Source organism: Petaurus breviceps, unplaced genomic scaffold (genome assembly GCF_028583685.1).
Source record: "Petaurus breviceps papuanus isolate PSGF00001 unplaced genomic scaffold, PetGlider_PUasm1.0 221, whole genome shotgun sequence".
NCBI classification, from domain to species: domain Eukaryota; kingdom Metazoa; phylum Chordata; class Mammalia; order Diprotodontia; family Petauridae; genus Petaurus; species Petaurus breviceps.
In genome coordinates this window covers 8,814,353-8,836,184 of record NW_027185877.1, presented here as the reverse complement: position 1 = coordinate 8,836,184, position 21,832 = coordinate 8,814,353, and the positions used below count along the sequence as shown (strand labels likewise).

The 21,832-nt window shown below is 38.8% G+C and overlaps 1 protein-coding gene across 1 annotated transcript; it reads right to left on the bottom strand.

Annotated features, from left to right (window-relative positions):
* Window positions 1-2,097: 2,097 nt before the first annotated feature.
* On the bottom strand, window positions 2,098-20,596 carry KRR1 (KRR1 small subunit processome component homolog). The gene is made up of 10 exons (XM_069094828.1): window positions 20,448-20,596; window positions 17,651-17,829; window positions 16,979-17,113; window positions 16,595-16,720; window positions 16,412-16,495; window positions 11,556-11,612; window positions 9,460-9,630; window positions 8,260-8,337; window positions 8,042-8,135; window positions 2,098-2,478 (listed from the first exon to the last, which is right to left on the bottom strand). The coding sequence occupies exons 1-10, from the start codon at window positions 20,560-20,562 to the stop codon at window positions 2,333-2,335; spliced, it is 1,185 nt and encodes a 394-aa protein (XP_068950929.1). The 5' UTR covers window positions 20,563-20,596; the 3' UTR covers window positions 2,098-2,332.
* Between the last annotated feature and the right edge of the window lie 1,236 nt (window positions 20,597-21,832).

The window sequence follows — 21,832 nt, the reverse complement described above, 5'->3', positions numbered from 1 at the left end:
TTACCTTTCCAAAGTCTTACAAGGAATTGGGAGCAGAGCTGCAACCAGAATCTTAGTCTCTTGCTAGCCAGTGAGGTATTCTTCCCACTAAATTTTGCTGTCTGTCCTTTGACATGTTTTCACACTTCTATCCAAATATGACCAATTCTCTGGGAATTCACAGTCTCTTACAATTAAGAGGACACACAATTTTCATCTGGAGGAACTAAAACAAACTGTGGCAGAGTGGAAAGAACGCTTAACTTGAGTCATAGAACCTGAGTTTGAATCCCAGATCTACTACTTATTACTGGTTGATACTTGTCTGACCTCTGTGGGCCTGTTTCATCATCTGTTAAAAAAAAACTGAGAAGGCTGAAGAATTGCAAATGGACACAGAGCATAGCTAGAAAAGCTAGAAAAGAGCATATCCGCAAACAAATCAGAGGAGCAAGAAAGTTCTTGCAAAAACAAAACCAATGAAGCTATGATTAGAAGGGAATCAAACATTTAACTGGGAAAATATCTTTGCAGGAAGAGTGTCCTTTTGTGTGTGTATGTAGAAAGTGAGTGAGCAAAAGAGATCCTGCAAACAAGAGTGTGTGATGTGTGTATGTATGTATGGCTGATTCAAATGTATGAGTCCAGGGCTGCTTAAACATTTTCCACTTGTAAGTCTTTCAGCACTCCTTAAACTGTGGGTCACACTAAGAAGCATTCCCTAATTAATAAAAGGTCAAATAGGCAGTTTTTTAAGGTAAAAACTCAAAGTATTGATAGCCATGTGAAAAATGTTCCAAATCATAAGAGAAATTAAAATTTAAGCAGCAGTGAAGTTCCATTTCACATTCATTGGATTAGCAAAGTTTACAAAAAAGAAAAATGGCGACTGTTGCAGGGACTTGTGAAAAACAAGCACATTGATGAAGTGTGATGGTACAGTGACTTAGATTTGAAAAGTAATTTGGAACCAAGCCCAGAAAGTGATCAATCTGGGCAAACCCTTTGATCCAGCTAAGCCATTGCTAGGCCTATACCCATGAGAACAATGGAAAAAGAAAAAGGTCCTCATGTATAAAAATATTTATAGCAGTTCTTTTTGTAGTGGCAAAGAAATAAAAAATGAAGGAGGTATCTACAAACTGGGGAACAGTGGAACAAATTCTGATATATTAATGTAATCGGGTGTACTGGTAAATGATTGACAACTGACTCTTTAGGAAAAAAAAAAAAGGTATAAATGACACACTTTTAAATTTAATCTGTATTACTAACAAACACTATCACCAAGACTCTAGAGGACCAATGATGAGGAAAGCTAGCCACCTTCTGACGGAGTTGTGATGGACTAAAGATGCAAAACGAGATGTACATTTTTAGACATTGCAATTGTTTTGCTTGTCTATGAACATTTGCTGGAATTCCATTCCTTGCCCTACCCCCCCAATCCTCATCCCCCTAGTCCTGCCTTCTTGCCCACCCCCAATAGGACTGTGTGAGCTGGGAAGAGAAAACAAATATTTGTTAATTGAAAAAAAAATTAAGAGGATTGGATTAGAAGACTTCTACAGTACCAAACTTAACTCATCTTCACTCTCCAGTTTTCTGTGGCTGAAAAACATTACCTTTCAAAACAACCTTTTCCCCTCTTTTAGTTTTCAATCTTTCAGTTTCAAATCTTAGCTTTCTAGCTGAGGAAATAAGACAAAAAGGGTTTCCTTTAATTTTGCTGGGTTATAAAATGTATCTGAGCAAGAGTAAAGAGATAACAATTATTTCAACAAAGAAATTAAGCAGAATAAACAGTAAATTCAAAATATGATTTGCTATGGTTATGTCAAAAATGCACCGATATTTTTTGGTAAGGAAAATAGAAGAGTTTTTGATACACAGAAAGTGTATCTTCCACTGAAGCTAAGCAATAGTACAAGATATGTAGTAGGAAAAATAAGTAACAACAAATTCATTTACTTTTACAAGGCAAATTTGATGGTAAAACAGATTAGCACATGTCAGATTTTTTTTATTCCACCTGATATAAAACTGAATGGAAACTAAATTCCATCTGAACCTTCCTGGAATAAAACTGCCTTAATCTATTTAAGTTAAACACATGCCTTTCTCTTTTAGTTCATAATTTATTTTGTTAGCAAATATGTAAATGATAATAACAGCTTGTATTTAGAGAAAGCCTTGTTTTATAAAACAAAATTCATTTAAATTATTAAAAATGTGTCCCATTGCACAGCCTCACTTTTCAGATGAGTAAACAAAGGTCAAGGCCTAAAAATCCTTTACAAAAGGAAAGAAAGATACACGAATCCTATTATAAGTTGAGTCCTCTTTTTGCTTCTCATTTTTTCTTCTTCTTCTGTCTCTTTTCATCAGCTTCCACCTTCAGCTTTACTTCCTCAGTAGTAAGGGCCCCCAATTTCTTTGTCTTTGCCTTCTTCACTTTTTCTTTGAGAGCAGCTATATCAATTTTTGTTTCAGCAGAAGCTGCATTAACAGAAATAAGATGAGTCAGTTACTCTGTGGAGCTCTAATAATTAGCACCCCATCTCACATTTCTATGGTACTTTAAAAATCTATCTCACTGATTACCCAACACAAAGCAGTAGAAGTCATTCTCATCAGGACACTAAGGCTGGGGAAGTTAAGTGCAAGATCACCAAGCTAAGAAGAGCCAGAACCAGGACTGGAATCCTGACGCTTGGAGTCTCAGTTCAGTGTTCTTCCTAATGGCTGACCTTCATGCCCATTTCATTGCATAGTTCTGCTACAACAGTCCTTCTAGGAGGCCTCCTGAAAATATGAGGAAGGTCCCTGAGACAGCTTCAATTTCCTTTTCTCTAATATTCCCAGAATAGAAGAAACATAATTTTTCATTACCTAAAGGCACATGTTTCTTTCTGAGTGTTTATATCAATCATCAATATCAACTGTTAGCAATAAGGCCTTTTATTCCCCTCTAAACATCTGTAAGAACCCAGCCTTTCTATTTGTCCCAGTGAATAAAGGGCCAGAGAAGCCCACAACATCAAAAAGCTTGAAATTAGGAGAACTTCAGTTCAAATCCTGCTTCTGAAATATTCTGGCTGGGGGATACTGCACAAAATACAACTTCTCAGTGTTCCAAGAGAACAGTTAGAGTGAGGAAGTGGCAGAGAAAATGTCAGTGTGCATTGTGAGAAGTGCATTCCTAAGAGTTTCTCCATTAGCGGAATCAAGATGAACATATACCCTCCCTCCCTCCAAGATCCATTAAAGTCTTAACACTTTTCCCAGAATTTAGAACTGCTTGCATAATAAGCCAGCACCCCCTGAATCTTAAATAAATATAAAAATTTACAGAATCTCACAATTAAGAGGGACAAGAATCCCTTCTTTGTTCTGATCCTGAAGGTCTGAACCTTTCCAGTAATGGGGAACTCATGCCCTTATGAGACTGTTTTAACTGTGAGTAGCTCTTTTTTATACTGAGCTGAAATCCTTCTCTTTACTTCAAAGGTCCCAGCTCCTTCCCATAGAAACAGGAGATCTACACCCTCTTTTCCAGAAGACATTCCTCTCACTATTAGAAGGAAACTATGATACTCCCCAACTGTCTTCTTTCCAGGTTCAAAAGTTCTGAGCAGTTTCTTTAAGAAATTCTAACTACAAAGTTTTGTTAAATGACAAGTTAATGAAAATGCAATTAATTCTTTGATGACCTATGAATAAAGGTTATAAAGAACTAGCCCTTAAAGCTTCCTCAATTACCAAGCAACTAAGGAAGGATGATACTGGTCAAATTCCATTCCAACTGAAAAGGAAGCAAAAAACCTTTTCAACCTTCTATAAAGAAAGATTTCTAGGCAGCAGCCCAACAATCCACTTATTTCAGCCCAAAATTTCACTTAACAAAATTCCAGATTGGCAAAACAAAAAATTTTTTTTAATCCAGAGCAGAAATTTCAGAGCAGTAAAAGAGTAAGTGGAAGGGGGGTGGAGCCAAGATGGTGGAGTAAAAAAGAGGACTTCTGCATGGCTCTGGCTTCCACCTCCTCCAATTCATGAAAACAATGACTCTAAACAAACTTTGGAGCTACAGAACCCACCAAATGACAGAGAGAAGCTAACCTCCCACTGAAGACAGCCCAGCAGGAAGGGGCCAGCACAGTGCTCTGGGAGCCGGAAGTTTTAGCTTCAAGCCACCAGCTGGAGGGACTTCAGATCACCAGCAGCAGTGGCTGTTTCCAGAATTATCTCAACACATAGATGCTAAGAACAAAGTGAGTGATCAGTGCACTGTGGACTCTGGGAACTGGGAGTCCGGGAGTGTGGTCTGGCCTTTGCCCCCTGGAGGGAGAAGCGGCTGAGGCGCCCCAGCATGCTGCTGCCACTTGGCTGCTTCAGAGCTCCTGGCCTGCAGATTGTAGGGGGACCAAGCAACCAGTCTGAGGGGTAATCGCTCTTGCTTTAACCTGCTTGGATCTGGATCACTGTCTTGGGTGGAGGTCCTGGGGTGTGTGACCAGTTTGCCAGAGCCTGTGGAGGCTTCAGAGAGGGCACCCAACTAATACCTTCAGCAGCTGAGAAAACGTCAGCAACTGTAACAAAGCTCCCCTGTCTGGTAGCAGAGTCCTACTGCGGCAAAAAGCTCAAAAGTCAAGTAATTGAATGGCAACATGAGCAAGCAAAGCAAGCAGAGCAATCTGACTTTACACTCTTATTTTGGGGACAAAAAGGATCAAAGCATGGAACACGAGGAAGACAGTGAAGTCAGAATTCCTGCACCAAAAGCTTCCAAGAAAAGTATGAGCTAGTTACAGGCCACAGAGGAGCTTAGAAGGATTCTGAAAACCAAATAAGAGAAGTGGAGGAAAAATTGGGAAGAGAAATAATAATGCAAGAAAATTATGAAATGAGAGTCAACAACCTGACTGAGTAAAAGAACACCTTAAAAAAGAGACTAACTCAAATGGCAAAAGAGGCTCAAAAAGGTAACGAGGAGAAGAATGCCTTAAAAAGCCAAATTTGACAGATGCAAAAAGAAATCTCAAAAGCTCACTGAAGAGAATCGTTCCTTCAGAATTAGATTGGAGCAAATGGAAGCTAGTGACTTTATGAGAAATCAAGAGACTATTATCCAGGGGAGATAATTTTAAAATTATTGGACCACCTAAAAGCCATGATCCAAAAAAGAACCTAGAAATCATCTTTCAAGAAATTCTCAAGGAAAACAGTCCTGATGTTTTAGAACCAGAGGGCAAAATAGAGGTTGAAAGAATCCACTGATCACCTCCTGAAAAAGATCCCAAAAAGAAAACTTCTAGGAATATTACAGCCAGGTAATAGAATTCCCAGATCAAGGAGAAAATATTACAAGCAGCCAGGAAGAAACAATTGGAATATTGTGGAAATACAATCAGGATAACACAGGATCTGGCAGCTTCTACACTGAGGGATCACAGGGCATGGAATATGATATTCTGGAGGTCAAAGGAGCTGGGATTAAAACCAAGAATGACCTACCCAGCAAAACTGAGTATCATTTTTCAGGGGAAAATATGGTCATTCAGTGGAATAGAGGACTTTCGAGCATTCTTGATGAAAAAAACCTGAGTTGAATAGAAAATCTGACATTCAGACACAAGAAGCAAGAGGAGCATGAGAAGGTAAACAGGGAAAAGAAATCATAAGGAACTTATTAAAGTTAAACTATTTACATTCCTACATGGAAAAACAATTATTGTAACTTATGAAACTTTTCTCAGTATGAAAATAGTTGAAGGGAATAGAAATGTGCATATATATGTGTGTGTATGTGTGTGTGTCTATATAGGAGGGTATACGGGCGTATGAATACATATGTGAGTGTGTGTATATATGTGTACAGATATACTTAGACAGAGGGCACAGGACCAACTGAATAGGAGGGGATGATACTTAAAAGGTGAAATTAAAAGATGAGAGGAATATAATTAGAGGAGATTGGGAGAGACAGAATGGGGTGAACTATCTCATATAGAAGAGGCAAGGGAAAACTGTTACAATAGAAGGGAAGAACAGGAAGGCAAAAGGGAATGAGTAAACGTTATTATCACTGAATTTGGCTCAGGGAGGGAATGACACACACACTAAATAGGGTATCCCACCCTACAGGAAAGTAGGGGGAAGGGGATGAGAGGGGGCATGAAGGAAGGGAGGGCAGGCTGGAGGGGTAGGAAGTTGGAAACACCCACTTTTGAAAACGGGCAGGATCAAAGTAGAGAACAGAACAAGTGGGAGGTGGAATAGAATGGAGGGAAATATAGTCAGTGTTTCATAATATATCACTATGGAAATGTTTTGCATAGCTACACATGTACAACCTGTAATGAATTGCTCATCTTCCCAGTAAGGGTGGGTGACAAGGGAGGAAGGGAATGAATCTGGAATTCAAAGTTTTAAAATCAAATGTTTAAAAAATACATATTATTATTATTGTCATTGTTATTGTTATTTTACATGTAACTGGGAAATAAGATATATAAGCACGGGGGCACAGAGATCCACCATGCCCTACTGGAAAGTTGAAGGTGGGGTGGGGAAGATATAGGAGAGAGCAGATCAGGGGAGGGAATATTCACTGGGATTGGTATTTTGGGGCAGTGGGTAGGGGAAAAATGGTGAGAAAATTTATAACTCTAAATCTTGTGGAAACGAATGATGTAAACTAAAAATAAACATAAAAAACAGTAAGTGGAAAAAATATCCAAACTCTCTCTCTCACACACAGTCACACACAGTGTCTCTCTCTCTCTCTCTCTCTCACACACACACACACACACACACACACACACACACACACACACACAAATCCTACTCAATAAATTCACTTTTAAGAAAGTAGAAAGCAGATTTAGGAGATGCACAAACTACTTTGCTAAAATAGCCAATTTCTAACACAGGTATAAAGAGGGTTAAGTTGTACAGGGATTAAACCCAAAAACTGATTAGAAAACCAATGATCTTTATGCAGAGTACTTTCAAAGCTGTTACTCCTACAGTAACAACAACCTAAGAGGTTTTTTTTTTTTTTAAATGCTCAATTTATGCCATTGGTCTACTGGTTTAAAATCTCTAGCATCTAAATTATAGCAGAGAGAAAAAAGAGGAACATAGGACTTACAATTTCTATTCCTTTAGAAAGGAATAACAGGCGGGGAAAGCACCCAAGGTCAGAGAAAGGAAGAGCCAAAGCATATCAGAAACCATTAGAAAAGAGACCAAAGAGAAAAAAAAGAAATTCCTGTTGCCATTGTTTAAAGAGCCTCGTTTGTTGTCAGTGTGGGGGTAGGGAAGAAAAGAAGGTGAGGAAGAAGTTCTGGGTAAAGCATTGAAAGATAAAAAAACAAATTATTCAGTCAATCAAGTATTTATTAAGCCCTTACAACATGTCCAGTACTGTGCTATGCATGGAGATATAAAAAAAAAGGGTGAACAAGGTCCTTGCCCTCAAAGAGCTCATACATTAATGGGGAAGACACCATTTGAATAACTAAGTACATATGATATATATCCAGTATAAATGGGAAGTATTCTCAGAGGAAAGAGACTAAAAGCTGAAGAAATTTGGAAAGGCCTTTTACAGAATTTAAGCCAAGTCTTGAAGAAAGCCAGAGAACGAAGGAGGCAGCATTAAGAACGTAGAGCATTCCAGGTGCGGGGGGCAGGAAAACAAGAAAATCCATCATACTATGCAAGCTCCTCTGACGATTTGTATGAGTGGGATTCAGGGGCAGCTTCCTGCCCATCTCTGTTAACTAGAGCCCTGCTGTTTCAGCTTGTTTGGTACAGTGAAGATTCTTTCAAAGGCACAGGTACAGGGGTCAAATCAGGCTGACCACAGTCAATTCTATGATACCCCAAATTATATACAAAGAAGTCTAATCAATCATAAATGATAAAGCACTCAGAGTCACACACAGTCCATTATACTTAATGGTAAATGTGAGAAGGAAGGTTCCCTGGGAGAGTTATCAGACTTTACTTTTGTACCAAAAGTATAAAAACAACACCCAAAAGACTACATTACCTTTCTTAGGTTTCATAACTGGTTTTTCTTTTGGTGGGATAAAAGCCTTGTTTCTTTCCACCTGTCTCTTACTGACTGCTTCAGCTTGTTTAGCCTACATTTTGAAAAGAGAAAAGTATCCACGTCACTTCAATAAACATTGTTAAAATAAACAGAGGTAAAGGATAAATTGAATCATTCTCCTTTTAATATTTAAGACTAAATATATAGAAGCTTACCTTTATTTGCTCCATTCTTTGTTGCTTCTTCTGACTTTCTTTCAAAAAGTATTCACCACTAGCCAATTCTTTATCAATCTGTTAAAACATACATGTATATTTCAATTTGGAAGTTCATATTTTAGATGAGTATGTAAAGCAAACATAATCAGTTTTGGGGGGCATTCTTGGCCTAACGCTGTAGTTCAGGATGAAGTCTTAAATCTACAACCTCAGGAAAGAAGCAGTTTGTATAGAAAGAGGATTAGTAATTTTTTGCAAGTTAAAGACTCAGAGACAGGTAAAAGTCTTAACCATTTATACAAGTTCTTTACCAAATACAAACATTCTATCCAGACTAGATCCTCCAGGAGGGCATAAGAGACAGTAAGTAATTGTGATATGTGGCAGTATATACCACAGACAACAAGGCGACAGAAGTTTACAAATTTGCTCCCAGCTACAATAAGCACAGAAACTTCCTTCTGTGATAGGTAGTGAAGCATATGAGGTTTTGGCAGAGAATGAGAAATGGAGGGCACTGCAGACCCAAAAGTGAAAAAGGGTAAAAAGAGCTGGGAAGGCTGGGAGAACAGCTTTGCTCTAGCAGGCAGTTGGTGTAGCTGAGAAGTGGGTGGCAGAGCTGAGAAGGCAGGCAAGAACCAAACTGGGGCAACCTTGAATGGCAGGGTAAGGAGTTTGGAGTTTATCCTGTTTTTAACAAGGTGCCAGAGAAGTCTTCTGAGCAGCCATGTCACAGGAGAAATTCAATGTTTTATGAAGTTTAATATGGAGAGAAACCAGTTATGAGGTGAGTGCAACAATCTAGGCTTGTGAGAATAAGGACATGAAGATGAAAAAGATGGGACGGAGGAGAAAAGTCACAAAATTAAAACAAGCGGAATGCAATGTGGTCGCCCAACCAGGAATGTCCACCATTCCACCTAAGTGAGTTTGATCACCTTAATGGAGTTTACACTTAGGAATTCAAAGTCAGAAACTGCTTTCAGTCACCAATACAACTCAGCAAAGTCTGCTCTTGCTTTCATCCTTTTCTCAAGTAAAAAATTAAAAAGTAATTCATTCCATTAAGATTTATTATCTGCTATTTGCAAGCACATTGTAGAGTTGTTTGTCCAAAATAACTCAATGAAGCCTTTAGAATTGAAGTCGAACAACTTGCTTTTTTTTCTCCTTACAGAAGCTAAGAAATGAACTCACCCGACTTTCTGGCTGTGGAGGTGGGAATGGTGTATACTCTTTCTTAATAGTTTTTTTCTTTGGTTCCTTGCGTTTATTCAAATTTTTGTGTTTGAACTGTGGCAAAAACCTTTCCCAATCTTGTGATCTTAATTCAGAGTCCTTTGAGAGCTCTCGTTTAATCATCAATGTCTTCAATCACGGTAACACATGAAAAACATAAAAATTACAAAAGTACACACAAATGAGCTATAAAAAGGAAGACATCCTATTAACAAAATTAGACACATTAAAAAAAAGTCTGCATTCTAAAAATGAAAGGAAAAAGATTTTTCAAACATACAAGTAACAACCAAATTATCAGAAAACTGTAGATGGCAAGGAATGGCGAAATGATTTAAGATGGAGATGCAACACTCTTCTTACTTTGCATTCATTACATCAAAAACTAAAATAGTGAAATCATGAAGGAAAGGACTTAAATCAGACCCATGTCCCTTATAAGCAGGCAACTTTCAGTACCAAAGAGGTTCTAGGAAATGGAATAAAGGGCAAGGGACTTGTCATGGCTTAAACAATCAATCCAGTCACTTCATTCCACTGTGTTTTCTTCCAACTTAAGTGCTACAAATATTGGGAATAGCAATAACAGTCAGTAGAAATCACTAAACTTTCTTTTTGCACTTTTCGTACAAAATCCTCTGCCTCCACTTGCCACAATAATGATCAGATTTTTAGCATCATTTATGCCATGCAAAGTTCATAAGAATAGCCAGTACTCAACAGTCTTTATAAACTATCATTAAACAGCAATCCACTACATTACAGCTAGTTACATATGCTAGAGGCAGGGAGGATTCAGTAAGAGGATTCAGATTTGGAGTCAGAGGGCCTGGGTTCAAAACCCACCTACACTATTTACTACAGGTGATGTGAGGGCAGTTACTCTACCCTTCTGGGTCAGCTTCCTTACCTATAAAGTGAGGGTGGATTAGAACACATCTAAATTCATTTCTAACTCTGAATCTATAATTCTATGACCACAAAATTAGGCTGAGAGAATGTTTCTATTAGGCTTTACCAAAGTGTGTATGAATCAACAAAAACCCATTTATAAAGTATGGCAATAAATACTGGAATACACATACAAAAAAGGAGGTAATCCCTGCCTATGAGGAGTTTATGTTCTAATAGGGGAAGACAGCATATATAGGGGGAAGTGGCAGCAAAGGGAGTCACAGAGATAGTGAATTGGTGTTTAATGGAACATGTCAGAAATAATGAAACTTTTCAGAAATAATGGTAAGACTGATATGATTACTGTACTCAGAGGAAGTAGAAAGTTTAAAGGGCAGAGGGGAGGGGGTGAGTACATGATTGGCAGCAGGAAAATGGCTAAGATTAACTGGGTGGGCTACTGGATGGGAGGTGAAAATGTTTGGTATCCAGGACAGCTAGTAGACTTTAACAGGTTAAAAAGTCTAGTCTGGACTCACTCAGTACTTCACCAACCAGGCTAGGCCCTAGTTCTGGAGCTCCAAAAGACAAACAGATTAATTTCCCCTGGGGCTGGGAGCTTGGATTTTGGAAATCCACAGCTAGTGTGTAGGGTACTGGTCAGAATGTCATAGTAGATGTAATGTAGAGCTACCGTCAAGTCTCTGACTCTACCTCTAATCCCAGGCAAATTATTTAACTTCTACAGGCCTTGGCCAACACCTTAAGACAAAGGAATTTACAGATGAGTGATTTATAGTGATACTATACTGACAGAAACTCCAGGAATTCCCAGGCTGACTAAATCAAAATTCTTTGCATATTTGTGCTTATATTGTAAATAAAACTTGTCTACTTTGTACCCCTATTGATGTTAAAGCCTATATTTTAAATGTTATCCTTACAAAAACATTATAATGAGGATGCTACTCTATGTGACTATGTATGTGTGGATATAGCTATTTCACAGCTTTACTTTGAGCCTGGAATAAGAGAATCCTCTAAAATACTGCATCTTCATATATGGAGTCAGAGTGTGAGGAAAACACATTGAACATACAGTTATACATGAAGGCTTTCGTGAATTTCATGTTTTGCTAAAAAAACATGCTGATACTCACTTTGATGTTATAGATGGGATGAATGTTTTTCATAGTATCCAGGACTACTTTTCGAACCTAAAATTCATGGAAGAAGTTCACATTTTAATAAAATCTTTTCAATTGATAACTTATAAGTGGTCAAAGAGATGAACAGTTCTCAAAAAAGAATTGCAAACTAGTAACAATCACATTAAAGCATGCTTGAAATCTTTTATAAGACAAATGCAGATCAACACAACATTAGGAAAAACACACACACACACAAAAACAAAAGAATACAACCTTGAAGTTTCATCTCCCACTATGCCAATTGGCAAAGATGACACAAGGTGGAATAGTTAATACTGAGGTGGTGGTGGTGTCGGTATGGGAACACAGGCACACTAGTGCACTGTTGACAAACCATTGTGGAAATCATAATGTTAAAAAAATAACATCAATAAAAACTTATTTTCAAAAGCGTAGTGGGAGTAGCATAACGAATAGAAAGCTGGCTGGCCCTGTTGTCCCACCAATACAAACTGGCTATATGAACCCAGGCACATCACCTTGATATGCCAGAACCCTATGTATCCCTAAGGCTATAATGCGCAGAGAAGGTACAAGCTGCACTGGTAGTCAATCAGTCAACAAATACAATTACTATTAAGTGTTTACTCAAGTATTTACCAGGAACTTCGGTAAATGCTGCAGATAAAAAGAAAGGCCAAAACAATCCTGGCCCTCAAGAAGCTCACATTCTAATAGGTGAGACAACGTGCAAACAACTCTGTATGTATAAGACATATATAGAGTAAACTGGAGGTAATCTCAGAGAAAAGAAACTAGCTTTGGGGGAAGTGGGGAAAGCTTCCTGCAGAAGAAAGGATTTGAGTTGAATTATTAAAGTCAAGGAAGACAGGAAATGGAGAAGAAAACTCTAGGAACAGGAAACAGCTAGTGAGAAAACAGAGTGTCATGTGTGAAAAACAGAAAGAAGACCAAGAAGTCCAATACCATGGATCATAAGAGTACAGGAAAGGGAGAAAAGTGTAGAGACTGGAGAGGCAAGAAGACACCAAGGTACAAAGGGCTTTAAAAGCCAAACAAAAGATTTCATGGACTTGGTAAAGACTGGACATGTGAGGTGAGTGTAAATGAATTAAAGACACCTATAATATAAACCTGGGTGTCTGAAAGTATGGAAGAGGTATTGGAAAAGGGGGAGACTTGAGGCATGGAGGCCAAGTAGGTTTCTGCAATAGTCCTGGAGAGAGAAAAGTAATGGGAATACTGATATATCGTGGTAGCAGTGTGAATGGAGTGAAGACGAAATATATAAGAGATGTTATAAAGGTAGGAAAAAGATCTGGCAATTGACTGGTTATGTGGGGAAAATAAGAATGGGGAAAAGATAATAATGAGTTTGCAGACCTCACTGGTGAGGAAAATGGCAGTGCCTTCAATAGTAATAGCTAAGTCTGGAAGAGGAGAGGGTTTTTCTATTTTGAGCATATTCCTTTTTGGTAGCTGATGAAATCACACAAATTCAGAAAAAATCAACAACACTGAAATGACAGACAGATTTCAGACAATGAATTTGGTTAACTATATGGTGGCACAGGGGTGAGGAATCTGCAGCCTTGAGGCCTCATGTGGTCCTCAGGTACAGTTCTGTGACTGAATCCAAACTTGGTAAAGGGAACTCGGTTGTGTCACCACTGATTTTGATCATAATCTTCAAACAGAAACTGAAAACTTTAGTGGAAAAGGAGATCTCAGAGTTAATCTTGTTAAATACATTCTAATGTAGGTATCTCTCTTACAACATCCCTGAAGTTCTTCAGACCTCTCCTTAAAAACTGTCAAAGACTCTGTGAAGGGCCTGGTGTACAGTATTTTTTACAAGGTAATAACATTCCTTTGCTAGATAACTTGAATTATTACAAAGTTCTTTCTGATACTAAGCAGATTTCCAAGCCAGAACCAATCCTTGGGTCTTCATACTGCCAGGGAGCTAAAGTACATCTGGATTTCAACAGGAGTTTTGGCAAAGTTCTTTATCATAATCTTGTTGAGAATGAGAAATGTGGGTCATATGAAAGAATAGTTAGGTGGATGAAGGAAAGAGTTGAATGAACAGATGCAAAGAATGATGACTAACTGGTAGGAAATCTATAGCGCAGTGCCCTAGTACTACCTTTGATTCTGTTTTTATCAAAGAGCCTGGATAAAGAAAGGCACTTTATCCAATTCTAGTGCCTCATCATGGTGATGATATTATGCTGAGTTACTGAAGATTATGCTACAGGAGAGCATGCTCAGACAGGATACATATATCAAGCTGGAAAAGCCTTAAGTACAACTCCAGTTAAAAACTGAGTTTGATATTCAAAGACCAATCAAGTTAAACATGGAAAAAAATCATTAGTTTAGACTGGCTAAAGAACAACAAATTCTTTGCTATAGAAACACATGAAACTAAGAAAATACAAAATAACCCTTAGTCCTGTGTAGCCCTCTTCCACTTTTTCAGGGACTGTGATATGGTAATAGAAAAGTAGGTGGAGGGGGCTAAGAATGACAGTTTATCAAACATCTGCAAACAGTAATTTAACTGTTGTCACTCTACGAAAGACCTTGACCAACCATAAGTACATCAAAAACTGCAGAAAATATAACCTATTATCGATCCTCTTCTCTCTACTCTACCTTATGGTCACTATCTTAGTTCAGGCTCTCTTCCTATCCTGCTAGCCAATAGCCTCCTAACTGGTCTCTCAGTTTTGAGTTTTCTTTTTTCTCCTATTCACTCCTTTAAAAATGTTTTATTACTTTTATTTTTTTAATTCTGAATTTAAATATCCCCCAAAGATCTATTTCCATATATACAGAACACAAAAAGACTGTATACAAAAGTCTGAATCTCCAAAAAGCATAAAATAATTACACATATTTTTAAAACTGTTCTGCTTGCTTATACTTCTTCTGAACTTCCTGCTCTGTTCTGTGTGTTTAAAAAAACTTTTCAATGCTCCTCTTTTCTTTGGCAGCCATCACCTCAGTTCCTGGCAACTACCAACCAAAAGCCCAGACAAAAGGGTGGAAATAAACCAAAATAACAACAAAAAACACCTTTGTAACAACTAGGCATAATCAAGCAAGAAGCCCTACAGCAGCTATGTACAAAATGCATGTCTCCTTCTGTCTTCCTGGTCACACATCTGGAGGTGGGTAACTGCTTCATCACAGGTCCTTCAGGAAATGGATGGCCACTGCACTGATCAACTGTCTTTCAGTCTTTTCTTCACACTGTTGTCTTTGTATAAACTGTTCAGGTTCCACTCATCTCATTCTCTATCAGTTCACACTATCCAGGATTCTGTGAAACCATCTCTTTTGTTGTTTCTTTGGTATATTAGTATTTGGTTACATTACAATCTGGCAATTGACTGGTTATGTGGGGAAAAGATAATGAGTTGGCAGACCTCCCTGATGAGGAAGATGGCGGTGCCTTCAAGAGTGATAGCAAAGTCTGGAAGAAGAGAGGGTTTTTCTATTTTGAGCATATTCCCCAATCTGTTTAGCCATTCCACAAATGATGGGCACTCCTGAGAATCCAGTTCTTTTATTTTTCAGGATCAGGACATTGGCTTTGCTTGAGGTTACTCCCTCTCCAGTATTATCTTCCCTCAAATTATCCCACCCTCCACATCTACACCAAGTTCTGTGAGAGTGTTCAACCATCCTTTGTTTCAGATAGGAATGATGCTTGGTCCCTCATTCATTCCTTTATGTTTGCATGCTTTTCTTATGCAACACAGCTGTGAGAAATTGCCAGACTAAAGAGTATCAAGTATTTGGCTATAGGCAAATTACCTGAAAGAACTAGGGATGTTGGGCCAGAAGACTTCAGAGGAGCCGTTAGTTGCCTTTTAAATGTGTGAATGGATTTCACACAGAAGAGGGATTAAATTTATTTTGCTTGGCTCAGGGGCAGAACTAGAAGCAGTATGTGGAGTTACACGAAGAGGAGCAGATTTTTGCTAAAAATGTAGAAGAAATACATCCAAATAATGGGTAGGGGCTACTACCAGAGGTAGCCCATTCTTTAAAAGGCTGGAATAGAAACTATAAGACTACTTGTCAGGGACACAGAGAGAATTCCTGCCCTGGTGTGTGTTCCCAGAATATATGGTACCCTTCCACAAATGAATCTTTCAAACACTGGAAGACTACCATCCTATTTTCCCTCAGTCTATTTGACTCCATTTAACCAAATGATGACATTTTAGAGATGGAAGAAAACTCAGACATTTGCAAGTGCTGGCTCCCATCCTCAGTTTATAGGATGAGGAAGCTGAAGACCAGAAAAAGTAAATGATTTCTCCAGTCAATAAGGGGAAGATGCAGAAAGTGAAATGACTCATCCAGGAATATTCTTAAAACTATTATACAAATTTGTCAGAAAGGTTTCTTTTGTCCTCAAATCCTTCTGACTTCCTCCTTATGCTATGACAAACTAGTTCCTAATTCTGTCTTCTGGAAATTTACAAAAAAGACTTTTCACTTTTTCACATGACAGCCCGGTGCTAAATGGGAGACAAAGAAGATGAAGAGAGAAATACAAAAATAGACTTCTCTGGGTTTACCAAAGTTAGCTGCTATTTATTCAACTTCACATATGATAAAAGGATCCCAAAGTACATGGAGTAAAATATTTATCAATTGATTTGAGTCAATTTAGGTGGAGAAGACACAAATAGAAATTAATTTTCAGTGGGTGATAATTGCACTAAAATATATATATATATAAATGTTCTGACCAAATGTTAAATTAGATTTTTTTAAAATATAGGACAATTAGACGTTAGATTAAAGAAATTTTTACTTACTTCTTTTAAACCATTAAATGGTCCAAGAGCTGAAACAGTGTTACCCTGAACCATGATGTAACAGTTTGTTAACAGTTCCAATGCCTACAACACGGGAACAAAAGATGTGTGAAAATTACCTCTATGTGTATAAAAATTAACACCAGTGAAAAAGATACTTAAGGTTATGTTACTGAAAGCTACCTTCAGAGTAGATCCTTTGGGTCCAATAAGCCGTTGTCTTCTTTTTACAAATCTCTCTTTGTTTCTTACTAAAGAACCGATCTTAATGATGTCACATGCAGTGTCATCCCCAAGAATTCGTATTGCCTTTAAATGAAAACAATTATTTTAAAATTTTTTATAAATACTTCCAACTTTAGAATAAAAATTTAGCCAGTCTTTCATCACTTCCAACAACAAGAAGCAATATTACATGAATAAAGTCAGTTTCTAGTTTTAATTAACAGTTTAGTCAACTTAATTTAGTTTTAATAAAAGTATACAATTGCAGAAGGAACGTGTAATTTCCTAACAGCTAATGTAACTAAGATCAATCTTTACTTCCCGTATTTCCTGGTTACATACCTGTTCAAATGGGACACTTCTTGCTAAAAGCTTTATTAAGTCCCTGGCCTTGATGATGATATAAGGATCAAAAGTCTTCTTAGTTGTACAAACAGTCATGCTACCTTCAATTAGGTCCAGTGTTGCATTTATATGCTGCAAAAATGGTAAAACAAAGCAGTATTAGGGAATTATTAGTTAGGTTTTCATATGGGAATAATTAGCTCCAACTGCCTCAAACTTTCATTTCTTTTAAATACATAATTAACCTTTAACTAATCATGTAAAGATTAAAATTTGTGTTGATCCAGACTTAGATTTGGCTCTACAAGGTGTTTCTTTATTTACTGGAAGAAGAAAGGGAGATCTTTGGGCTATAATGGGTGAGAGGAGTTGTTAAGAGATAAATCCATTCTTTGTGCAGAAAAAGACAGAAACAATACATATTCCCACTTTCCAAATAGTTCATCACACCTCAATTATGGTCAACCAATATATAAAGGCCTTGATTCCTACTTTACAGACTATAATGTCTCTAAGACATTTCTGGAACTAGGTTGCTTGGGTTCAGTAAAGAAGACAAATTGTGCCTATTACATTAGCAAATTTAACTTAGAAACATATCAACAATTTAAGGTTAAGTCACAAGCAAGAGCAGCAGGCTCATGCAAGAAATCTAGGAGTTATCCGTACATGTTCGTGCAAAGCTTTCTGCACCAAAGGCCAACATTCCTTCAGGTAGGCTTCTCTGTACTTGGGAAACAAAGTTGCAAAACTGCTTTCTTCTAACAGTCCTCTGGGGTTGTCATCCTTTGTAAATGGGGGTTCCTTCCATCCATCAGGAACAGTGAGGAGTTCTGATTCATCCACAGCTATAAAATAATTAATTCATAAGTATTTCAAATCTAATCCAACAAATATTTATTAAGTATTTACATTTCAAACTCACTATGTCTAAAAGTGAATTCATCATCCTTCTCCTCAAACCCCACCCATCCCTCTTCTGACCTACCCTACCGATTTCTATGAATGTGGTGCACATTATCCTTCCAGTTACCCAGGTCTGCAACTCAGGTATTATCCTTAATTATTTACTCTCCCCCCAACATATCCCCTCAGTTACCAAATTTTGTCACACCTATTTCCACAATACCTCCACCCTTTTTTCTCCCGTTACAAAGCCACCTCCCTGGTTGACCTCTCACCTTGGACTACTGCAATGGTCTCCCCCCCCCATTCCAAGCCATCTTCCATATAAATGCTAGAGTTATTTTTCTAAAGACCAGGTTTGATCACATTGTTTGCTCTCTATTACTGTCAGGATCAACTGTAAATATCTCTAGAATTTAAAGTCCTTGACAAGATGGCTACAACTCATATATATTATTCCACTCTAAGCACACCACGGCCACACCGACCTTCTTACTATTCCCCATAAACAGCACCCCATCTCCCACTTCCATGACTTTGTACTAGTTGTTCCCCCTTGCCTGGAATACACAACCTCCTCACCTCCATCTTGCAGAATTCCCTGTCTCCCTCAAGGCTCAGCTCACATGCTATCTTCCACATGAAGCTTTTCTTGATCTCCCCCAGCTGCTAGTGCCTTCTCTCCCAAATCCTTTTTGCACTTACCCCACAAGTGTACATGTTGTTTCCCCTGTGAGTGCGGGGGCTGTTTTCACTTTTGTCTTTCTACCCTCAGAAGTGTGCTTGGCACAGATTCTGAATGACTGATTACTGTGTACACAGCAGTATGTCCATCCATGGGTTGCTCACTTGTTAACCTGTGTAACCTCACAGGCACTTGGCTTCTCTGGGCCTCAATTCCCTTATGTGAAAAATGAGTACTGGATTAGATGATCTCTTAGGTCCCTTCTAACTCTAAATAGCCAATCTATCAATATCAGATCTGTGATTTCACTGGCATAGGGAATATCAGGGCCTTCTCTACAGCTAAGTCTCAAAAGTTCGCCTAGAGCACTAAAAGGTTAAACGATTTGCCCAGGGTCACACAGCTAGTACATGTCAGAGACCTGAACTCTGATCTTCCTGGCCAGGAGACCAATTCTCTATCCAATAAATTTATCTAATCTATACAAAGATTAAATATGGTTCCTGTCCTTATGAAACTTCCAGATTACAGATATGTCTCCCATCAACTGAAAAAAAAAAATCCAAGCTTTAAATAGTGAAGTGTTGCTGACAGCATTCCTATAAAGCAAATTTTATCAGTGTGGAAACTGATGGGTTCACAACCCACCGTCTTAAAAAGCTTACTGAGGCTCAAAGGTGTAAGCAACTTGCCAATGGACACACAGCTAGAAGCTGTGAGAGGCTGGACTGGAACCCAGGTTTCGCACTTATTAGAATATAGGCTGGTTAGAGACAAGGACTGTGCTTTTGCCTTTCTTTATACCCCAGGGCTAAGCACACTGCCTGGCACATAGTAGACAAATGCTTGCTAATCATAATAATAACTGGCATTTATAGGGCTTTAGAATTTGCAAAGTGTTTTACATATATCACCTTATTTGATGGTCACAATAACATTCAATCCCATGAGGTAATAATAACAAAAATAGCTAATACATAAACCACCACCTACATGCCAAGCACTGTGCTAAGCATTTCGGAATTATCTCATTAATCCTCAATTCAAAGAATGTTTATTAAGTTCTTATTATGTTCCAGGCAGTAGGTAGTACAGTGGATACAGCACCGAGCTTGGAGTCAGGAAGATCTGGGATCAAATTCAGCCTCAGATACTTAACAGATGTGACCCTGGGCAAGTCACTGAACCCCTATTTGCCTCAGTTCCTCATTTGTAAAATGGGGACACTCTGGAAAAGGAAATGGCAAACTACTCCAGTATCTTTGCCAAGACGACCTCATGGACAATACCCATGGCGTCACATATTCAGAAAAACTGAACAGATGTGCCAGACACTGTGCTAAGTGCAGGAGATAAAAATCAACGGAGGATATAACATGCAAACAAACATATACAAAGCAAGCCACACACCGGATAAACACCCTGGGAAGTAGGTGCTATTATTACCCCTATTTCACAGATGAGGTAACGAGTGCAAAAGAGGTAAAGTGACTTGCCCAGGGTCACACAGCTAGTAACTGAAGGAGTATCAGAACTCAAAGTCTTCTTGCAGTCAAGTCCAAGACTGCCTCCTGGAACAACAGCTGCCTGTCTTGAAGGACCCTGTGAAATGAACTGTAATCCCCTGGCTACGGATGGATCGGGCCGGGGGAACCCCTGGAGTCCTCAGACCCCCTCCCCCGCTGAAATCCACACGGGGTCTCCGATCCCGAGCGTGGGCGCTCCGGGGGCATGCGCAAGCTACTATTGTCGCGAGAACACTTGAGAGCCGCCCCCCTCCCCTCAACAGTCATCCACTATCGCGAACTTCACCCCGCCAGGAGAAAAGACCAACTCGGACCACCGTCTCAAGGGCAGGCTCTACTTCGGCCTTACCGCGGTTCCCTCGTTTCTGGTTCCGAAGCCTACTCTCCGCTGTTGTGGACTCTTTCTCTGTCCGTGCCTTAGGAGTCGCAGCCATGGCAAGCGTTTCCGGCTTCCGGAAGCGCATAGCTCTGAAGGCGCCGGCTGAGGTATGGATCCCTTACAAAATTAGTTCCGTGGAATCCCCAGACGGAGGGAATTGCGCAGGAACTCACGCAGCTCTTCCGTTACTTACACCAATAGAGTCAAAAGCTTCCTGCAGGGACTTCTGGATAGGGTTTAGGTAAGGAAGTCATAGCAGGAAGAGCAACCAGGAAACAACCTGGGCTTTCTGGGAGTTGTAGTTTAGAACAGTACCGCACGTGGGACCTGACTATTGCCTAGATTGCGCAATTTACATTCCATGCGACTGTGATGTAGTGATCACCCATTCCCCAAGTTATTGATATCCTATTTTCAAGTGACAACATTATCTGTAAATTTTACTCAGATATGGCTAAAGTATTTTTATGTTTACTATTTTAGCCAAGTATAAGATGATTTTAAAAATCTTTACATGTGGCAATGTTGGTAGGACAAGCTCCATGCCTGTAAGCATTCAATAAATGCTTTTTGACTGACCAAATCCCCCCTTGCCTTTGCCACTTAGAAACCCTAGCTCTTTTCAAAGCTCAGTTTCTGCATGAAGATTTCCTGATCCCAGCAGCTGCTCAGTAACTCTTCCCCCATTATCTCGTTATCCCCAATTATAGTTATTAATAATTATATTTATCTTAACTCAGAATGTGCTATTATTTTATTAATTATATCATTTTATCTTATTAAATTATATTTATTGTGTTATATGAATATTAACACTCATTTATTTTATCTTGGTATCCCCAATTATATTTATTTTGGAAAAACTTATGTGAGAATACAGGATCATAGATCAAGAGTTACAGGTACCTATGAAAATGAAGGGATACTGGGACCCCAGCCCTCATACCACGTCTCAGGAAGCCTCCCAATTTCTCAGTAGGCTCTGTCCTGTGAAACAATTTTCTTTTTTTGCAGAACATAATCTCTTATCAGAACTGAGGGGTGCCTGGCTCAAGGATTTTTGTCCCTGGCTGGCCCAGGGACTCTTTCTCCACAACGTCCATGCCAATGACAGCTCCCTCAAATGTCTGGTATACTCCTACACTTTCCCATCCATAGCTCCTAAAGACATCTGGACCCTTAGTTTACCTAATTAGTATTCCTGTCATTCTTTTCCCATGCCCCTTTTCCATATAAACCCCAACACTATTCTCAGTCTCTCCCAGGGTTTCCATGAGGACCTTTGCCTGCTTTTGCTAAAGCATAACAATAAACTTTTTGCCACTTGGCTAAGAGAAGGCTTGACTGTATGAATT

Excerpts from the sequence above, each read along its gene's own strand:
- KRR1 (XM_069094828.1), bottom strand. The coding sequence starts at position 20,562 with ATGCGCTTCCGGAAGCCGGAAACGCTTGCCATGGCTGCGACTCCTAAG. Across the intron at positions 17,830-20,447 it reads CCAGAAACGAGGGAACCGCG|CTGTGGATGAATCAGAACTC; the intron begins GTAAGGCCGAAG and ends ATTATTTTATAG. Across the intron at positions 17,114-17,650 it reads AGAAAGCTTTGCACGAACAT|CATATAAATGCAACACTGGA; the intron begins GTACGGATAACT and ends CCATTTTTGCAG.